General features: G+C 39.2%; 1 protein-coding gene across 2 annotated transcripts; it reads right to left on the minus strand.

The window, feature by feature from the left end:
• Positions 1–650: 650 nt before the first annotated feature.
• Positions 651–8,072, minus strand: LOC115151982 (COUP transcription factor 2). 2 transcript variants are annotated; one of them, XM_029696382.1, is made up of 3 exons: positions 6,853–8,072; positions 5,347–5,892; positions 651–3,237 (listed from the first exon to the last, which is right to left on the minus strand). In XM_029696382.1, the coding sequence occupies exons 1-3, from the start codon at positions 7,295–7,297 to the stop codon at positions 2,963–2,965; spliced, it is 1,266 nt and encodes a 421-aa protein (XP_029552242.1). In that variant the 5' UTR covers positions 7,298–8,072; the 3' UTR covers positions 651–2,962. The 2 variants fall into 2 exon arrangements, with proteins under 2 accessions (XP_029552242.1, XP_029552243.1); XM_029696383.1 differs by having other exon boundaries at positions 5,347–5,874; positions 6,853–8,071.
• Between the last annotated feature and the right edge of the window lie 545 nt (positions 8,073–8,617).

Genomic DNA, 8,617 nt, shown 5'->3' on the forward strand with positions numbered 1-8,617 from the left:
TGCAAGACGCCATATTGACTCAACTAATAGGACACTGAGTTAAAGGCGAGCTTTAAGGCTGGGGGATCGCACGCTTGATCTCCCTTTACAGAAAACACACATTTCAACTAATACTCAACTATAGGGGTAGGGTTGGTATTTAGTTGAGTAAAATCAAACGACTGATGGTCTCTCTTGTTTGCTTCTTACATTGATATTTTTGTAATTTAGCAGACGCTTGTTTGCTGCTGCCGGTGAAAATATAGGGCAGTTATAGCCAAGGCTCCTCAGACATATTTTCAAAGTCCACAGTGGCATTTTATTTACGAATTCAAGTCAGACATGCCTGTACCTGCAGTGTTGCCATACGTGAAGATGTTATACGTTCACAAAAGGAATGCGATATAACATGCTAAAGCACAAAAGTTAACGTTGTTCAAATGTCATTGTACAAATATATAGTAGCCTACATACCAACAGTCTTGTCCTTTGCATTGATACACATAGGACAACTTCACTTCAATTTCTGACGCCAATAATTGCATATACTCAATAGTCTCTCTCTCACGCTCTCTCTCTCTCTCTCCCTCTCTCACACACACATTTATACACACACACATACATGCACACACATTATTTTGACTGTTTAGTAATAAAAACATGAAAAAACGTTTTGTTTTCCAATTCATAAATTATAATTTAATACCAAGAACAAATTTACAGCAGAATGCTTGTTTACAATAAGCTAACACAAACAAACAAGAATTGTGTTCAACTATAAACTTCCACACACACTCACATATATCACTTGCAATTAATAATCATAATCATCATAAAAAAAGTATCTATACGTTATCAATACCCTGCAGTCATATATTTTTATATATTTATATAAAAACGTGGGTCAGTTTAAACTGTTCATAATTACAATCATGTATCATTCTCTGGTCCATATGTGGCATGGGAACAGCCAAAGAGCACTGTTCAATCAACTACATAATATGATCCCTTTTTGTCCAACCACAACATGGTGTCTTGTGTGTTGAAGAAAAGCCCCAAAAACAAGGACAAAATTGCTAGCTTACACACACACACACACACACACACACACACACACACACACACACACACACACACACACACACACACACACACACACACACACACAAGGCATCTGTCACAGACCAAAGGAGCAGAACACTAAGTCAAAATAGCTACTCCTTTCCAAACCAGCTCACCCTGTTTAGTCTTAGCCTATTATTGAACGTTTTGTTTCTTTTTTAAATACAAGGGCTAGTGTACTGAATGCACAGATTATATCTATACAGTCAAAAACATTTACATTTATATATATCAAAGATAAAATAGGTTAGCGACCTGTGGCCATGCATTCACAGTCTAAATACATGAAAAAGAAAACATTTTTGTCGTAATATGTATATACATTACAAACATAACTTTCAGTGCTACTAGCTAAGTCTGTCACTCAATTGATGACGTTGTATTACCGAAAAAATGGCAACCACAGTTTTTCTTAATCACATATACTTTGTATAAAGGAAAACTCGTTGAAATGAATTGACCTATATTTACAACAATACTGCCTCTAATTAATGTTTTTCAAGTGAAATACATGAGCATAAGACTGAAGTTTCAAATCTAATAGTGTTCCCAAAGTTGTATACTTAAACAACGTTTTGATAAGAAATTACTTTTCAGGCACTTAATGCTTGAAGTGTAGAGAGGGTGACATTTCAGGGACATCGTAATAATACTGCTATTAAACACTATTCCAGCTGTAGGCCTACATAAAAGGTATATGACCCTTGACCTTTCCAATTTCGAAATAAGGTATTGTATGACTAGATGTTTTGATTGATGTTGAGGCCTATACATTGCAAGACACAATGTTCAATGCATTGGTAGTTAATATATCTAAATGAACATAACAATTAAAATAGCTGTGCATCTATGTTTACAAGCCACACTCACCCTTCAGTAGCTCATATCTCAAGGCTTTAATAATTTTGTTGAACTGTCTGCAAATGAATGCCAAACATTTCGAACTGGGTGCATAAGGGGACACACTAAGTTGAATACAGCCGGAAAGGGGTTCATTAAACATAGGTTGCCAGTATGCAGGCTATTTCATTCACTGTTCAGTAATAGCTGTTTTACTGTCGACAGTGCCTTGTAGAATCCTTGTTCTATATTAAGAGCTGATGTGGTTCGACTGGCTCAACTAAGCAATGGCAAAACAGGGCAACCCTGGAACATCACGTAGCCTTGGCTATATTCTCAATTGGAAAGAGAAATGATTTAGCTGGATCAGAAAGTTGAACTTGGAACACCGAAAGAAACTCCCTTGCCCAGTTTAGTGTGGGTCATCCTAAGAGTAAGTGCGTTTGCAGCATTAAGCATGTATTTATAAGCCTTTTCCTATATTGCTGTGGATTTAGTTTTAATTCTTGAAGAACATTTTACATTACTTAACTGTTTCAAAAGAAGTCATGGTTTTAGAAAAGAACACCACCTGTACTACAGAATCACATAGGCCGGTTTGGAACCAGAAAGGAGGAACAAAATAAAAGTACAAAAAATAGCTAGATACATGGACACAGGACAAGTAGGCTAATTTGGAAAAAGAAAACTTACTTTTTCTTTTCTCCTAAGTTTTTCCAAATACTCATTTTAAATGCACTTTATAGTTTCATTTTCGATTTGAGGATTACCAAAATCATTTTCCTTATTTTTGTTTTCGTTTTATTTATTTTTCTTAAAAAATGGATAAGTAGCAACTTATTCCGAATGACACGGGGAGCTTTTATCTGCATTTTGAAAGTTCGATGAATGTCTCAATTTTTTTTATTCACAGTCATTTATGACAATGTCTTTCTTTGTGAAAGCAAGCTCTTGTAACAGCTGTTTTCCTTCTACAAAAGAAGCACTAACCATTCTTAACCCCTTTGTTCATTCCTTCTGCTTACTGAATTGACATGTAAGGCCAGTTAAAACTGCTCCCCGAAAGCAACATATCCCTGATGAGGGTTTCAATTGGGGTTTTACCTACCAATCGGACGAAAAACAATTGCTCTATGACCGATGAAGACACTGTGCGCAGTGAAGGCAAGCGAAGTAACAACTTCCCAAATCGTGTTGGCTGGTTGGGATACTGGCTCCGAACATATTCCTCCAGGGCGCACTGGGACTTCTCTTGCAAACTTTCCACATGGGCCACATCTGAGAGGCCACAAGCGTCTGAAAAAAATAAAACAAACATTAATCATGCTGGACCCAAAAATCAACACATATTTACGACAGAACACTACTAATGCATAATATCCCTCTCGGTGGCTATATATATATATGACGGTGACAGGTGCGCTTAAAGTACAAACAATGTTTAGTCATTTGGGCTGCTTGTAAATGTAAAGACAACACACCCTGTTTGCGGTGTTAAATCAGAATGATTTTGACTGTGGCCGCTTAGGTGTGCTTGTAGGCCATAATATAACAACCTATATTGCATATTGATTAAACAATCAAAAAACAATCCAACTGTGATTATGTATAATCAAACATTTAGTGTTTGATTTCACTCTGTCAAATCAAACAGGCCAGTTATCGCTACTAATATCAACATAAATGTCATATTCAGTAGGCCTACATTATTTTCTTGATAAACTGTCTAATACTAGTCACCATTTATGTCCTGTGCATAGGCTAATCATCAATAGGCGCTGTGATTATTAGTGGCGCTGTAGTGCGGTGAATAAGAACAGGCAAATTTCCCTTTTTGTTGCCTTATATTTGGAAACTGGCAATTGTTTGAGTTCGATGCTTGCCTAGTTGATTACAATCACAAATGTTTACATTTTAATAGTAGTTTGGGTTAACACACATAAACACACACACTCGCGCACGAACGTACGCTGACAGGGTGAGAGAGTTGTGACATGGTGACCTCTGTCGGCTACTGCGTTGTGATTTCGCTTGAAGTAGGGCTAGAAACCGAAACAACCACAAACAGCGATTGTATTAACCAAGTCACCGTAATAACCCCAAAAAATGGCGGATCAATGATATGTAGCTTAGCAGTGCAAACTCTTGTAGTCTACATAGCCTATTCATAGAATACATAATAGCCTACATGCAATCAAATAAAGATTAAAATAGACAAAATGAAGCATTCATTATCACAACGATATACTGTTTAAACATGCAATCAAATAAAGATTAAAATAGACAAAATGAAGCATTCATTATCACAACGATATACTGTTTAAACCCCCAGGTATTTTTGTAGAATTTGCCTAAACCAATAGCTAAATGTTAGTAGTTACATAAAAATAATCAAATGTTGAAGGCTTATTGTAAAAACAACTTATACGTTAGATTAGTAATTGCTTATTTCTGCGTAAGTTTGTGTATTTTCACACGTTTTCTTTATTCCCCACTTTAATTATGTAATTTAATCATATAGGAGGGTAGTCTGGGTCATGACCCAGTTCTGGAAGGAGACCATAAAATGTATTGGATCCCTAGATCTTCCTAAGAGAACAGAGGGGAAATGAAAGTATTTTCCCGAAATATGTGTAATGTCCGTCGTGTGATCAGGCTAAATGTGGTAGAAAGGCAAAGTTGTTATTTTATTAATGAAATCTTCAATAAAATACGCTATTCCGTCAACAAAATACGCTATTCCCTACAATTTAGGTCCCTCCCTGGCGAGAATAGGCTACGTTGTATGTCTATTCCCGACATAAACGATATATTTGATTGGTAAGCAAACTATTCTCAAAGTATAACTTCAACAAAAATACCGACAGTTTGTTTTTGATAGCATGTCTCCACTGAAATATTCGTATGAGTGACTTTTATGATGTGAGTCAAAGTTATCTTTCAGAGTATATATTTGGGACAGCGCATTTAGGACACTGTATGAAGGGGCACAACATGTTGCTGTATTGGGGGAAAGGGGAATTAATATGAATAAACTTGTTATTCAGTATTAATCTCTAAGTTCATGAATGGGAGTGGACACAAATTGAATCAAGTGTGCCTATGCCTGACCAAGCAGTAAATGCAAATGGTGGGCCATTTTATGACTAATGCCCAACAGTGCAGTGATATAGGCCTACAGGCAGTTGATAGCTATAGGCCTATGTTTTTATCCTCTATGGGATTTTAGGACAGGCCAGGCGTTTGCGAAAATGTGCACTGTTTATATATTCTATTGCATGCCTAGCCTAGTATTGTTTTCAAACAGGAAAAGACAAAGCACACGTGACCTAAACACATTCTCTAAACGCATAACTGGAAATGATATATTCTATTGTTTTTTTGTTGTTGCAATTTTGAGCTTACCTGAAGTGAAGAGCACAATTGCCTTCAAGCAGCTGTATTCAGCAGAGTCAACGTGCAAAACTTTCAGCTTTTCCACTTGTTCTTGGAAGATCCTAATGTGGTCCATAAAGGCAACCACTCTGTCCGCAGACATGGGGGAGGCGTGTAGGCCAGCCGCCGCCAGAAGTGGAGCCACATGGAGAGGCATGGAGCACTGTGCGGCGTTGAGCACAAATAACTCACTCCAGGTCAACCGCAGAAGAGCCACCTGGTCAGTAATCTGAAGGTCTGGAAAGAAGGGGATATTCCTGGCCCACTCCACCGCACTGAACAGCATCCTGGCCGCCAGTTCACATATGTTCTCGATGCCCATGATGTTGTTGGGTTGCATGCATTGACTGCCATACCGGGACGTTGGGTAGGGCTCCGCTCTTAGCAGTAGAGAGATATATCCGGATAAGTAGGAATGGCAGTGCAGTGGGTCCCCATTTGTCAAGGCGAACTGGCCATGGTGTGGCTGTGTGGGTGGCATCCGTCCCCGTTGCACCGCTGCAGTAAAAAGAGAAACTGCAGATATTGATGCCTGAATTCTACACATCAAGAGACATTGTAATCCTCCTGACCAGGAGGCTATGTCAAATGTTGTTACACTATAGCAGTTGGAGGAATACACATGCTATGTACCAGCTAAGACATTACTTTTGCTATTCAAATGCTATGATGAAATCTATGGATCCAACATTATAAACTAAAACAATACATAGGCTACAACAAATAGGCTAGCCTACATACTTAGAAACAATGACTGTTATTTACTGTAGAGATCGACACAAACATATTTCCCGGAAAAGTAATGGTTCTCTATGGAACATTTTAGAAGTAGTCTAGTTATAAATCTGGGTTTTACATTTTCATTTTGGTGTTTGGCTACAACAACATGAGCTCACTAGAAGCACAAAGGCAAGGCAGTCCTTGCATTTTGTAACCCTTAACCTACTTAGCAATCTATTCGGCTAGTTTTATTTTGACTACTATTTTCGACTGATCATTGAATAGAACCGTTTTAATGATACACATATGCCATTTTCTATGTACAGCTCAGTTTTCTGGTCGAGATTAACACGACACGTATTGCGTGGGATCTAAACAAGCTGTCTCTTCACTCCACACTCGCCATAATAACGTTGTATATGCTTTTGTATTCAAATACAGATGCATATCCATTTTGTCTCTTCCAAGAGGACGATTCAGTACTAATAATCTACATCCAAACTCTTATGACTATTGTTTGTGAAGGCCACGTGATGAATATAGCGTTTAAGAAATATAACACATCAATCGAATGCTAAAAGGAAGGTTTGCTACGATCGGTCTTAAGCACTAAATTCTGACGGCCCCATAGCGTGCTTCGGCCGCGCAGCCTATGGAAGAAGAATATGGGAGACAGCAACACATACAATTACATAATTCATTCAGCACACGACATACAGCGCAAATAAATCAACAAGAAAATAAAAATCCCAATACCTTCCCGTCTCATGCCAACTTTCAGGCATTTTTTGAGGCGGCAGTACTGACACTGATTGCGATGGTGCTGGTCAATGGGACAATTCCTGTTGGCACGGCATGTGTAACTGAGGTTCCTTCGTACGCTCCGTTTGAAGAAGCTTTTGCACCCCTCGCAAGTAAACTGGCCATAGTGTTTACCACTAGATTTATCCCCGCAAACAACGCATTCTATGTGCTGTGGCTGCTGTTTCTCCGACTGCATCGTCTGGTTTGTCGGCGTAGACTGTACAGTGTTGTTCGGGGGTCCTTGGACGGTTGTCTGAGGGGTCGGAGGGGCGACCTGAGAGCCTGACAGATTCATCTGAGGGGTCGGAAGGGATAGTCCTCCTTGTGATTGCGAAGAAAGGGTACCTTGGGTCTCAGACACATCGTCCTGGGAGCCTCTCCACACTACCATTGCCATATCTATCAGTCAACGTAAGGAAACTTTTTGTCTGCCGTTTTTGGTTTCTCGGTGCTTGTTTTCTCAAAAGAATGCTGCACGCTGTAATCAAAATTAATAGTAAAAAAAAATAAAAAATATGCCAAAAGCCTACTGTTGTCGATTGTTCGTTGAATCTTCGAAAATGTCAAATTATATTGCTGTTTTAGACGATGCGAAGCACACGTTTTAAAACTGATGTGATGGCGAGCTGAATCGCAGCCTTGCACTCAGAGGCCAAGTCCAGGGGCGCTTGCAGTCAGCCATCCAGGAGATCTTTCAAGGGGGAAAAAATAGCAAATGATTGCGATAATGAAATGAGGTAGCCTATTCAAGAAACGGAGCAGTACGTTGAACGTAGGCGACGTGACAGCAGCATAAAACACACAATTGATGTAGGCTACACACTAGCAGCAGAGCGCTATCAAGTTCCAGCTCAAGTCTTGATGAAAATTATCAACTGGTAAAACAAATATTGCTGCTTCTCCCTTTTCTTCTTGTGAGGTGGTGCGAGCAGCTGAAGCCAATGCTTTAGTCAAATACGAAGTCAACTCTCCGACAAGCAGGTGATAATAAAACAAAAAGATCACAACCTATAGAACCTCCTTCATGCACGGAAAAATAATAAGAAAAATAACAGAGAATCAAAGTGATCAAATATGTTAAAAAGGGTGAGGTTAGGAAGTGATTGCGAATAGTAGGAGCTTGGCTGGCAGAATGCTTTCTCTCTGATCAGCTCACTGAGCTCTCTATATAGTGAACTTTGACACGACTGCTGCAACTTAGCACATGTTACCATGGAGATGAGCTGCCATATAAGGAAAGTGACTGTGTTTGACTGGTCAGAGCTCATGGACCTCCCCCTGAACCCCATTGGCTAGTCGGTACTTGTGCTACTTGGTGCCTTGCCAAAGCAGGATAGGGGTCGAGAAGATGCTTGGTCCTAAAAGGAGACGATTTAGAGGAGAGGACCGTGCTTCTAATTCACTCACATTTTTCATTAAATATACATGTAAATTCATGTTCAATGATTACATTCTCTGACCACATAATGTTTCTTATGTGACTGAGTATAGCTTAAGTCAGTGGGTCGTTGCTATCCGGGTTTCTTGGGATGTCCCTTGAAGTTTACATTTCAAATTGTTAGGTTAGGTAAGGGTTATGGTTATGGTTAGAGTAAGGCTTGAGGTTAAGGTTAGGGTTAAGGGTATGGACGTCTCAAGGATCCCGAGAGCACTAACCTAATAAATGTTTCCTGATGTTTATTTTTCCTTACATCTACAAGTCTGAGAGAGGTGAGGA

The sequence above is a fragment of the Salmo trutta genome, chromosome 17, assembly GCF_901001165.1.
Source record: "Salmo trutta chromosome 17, fSalTru1.1, whole genome shotgun sequence".
NCBI lineage: Eukaryota > Metazoa > Chordata > Actinopteri > Salmoniformes > Salmonidae > Salmo > Salmo trutta.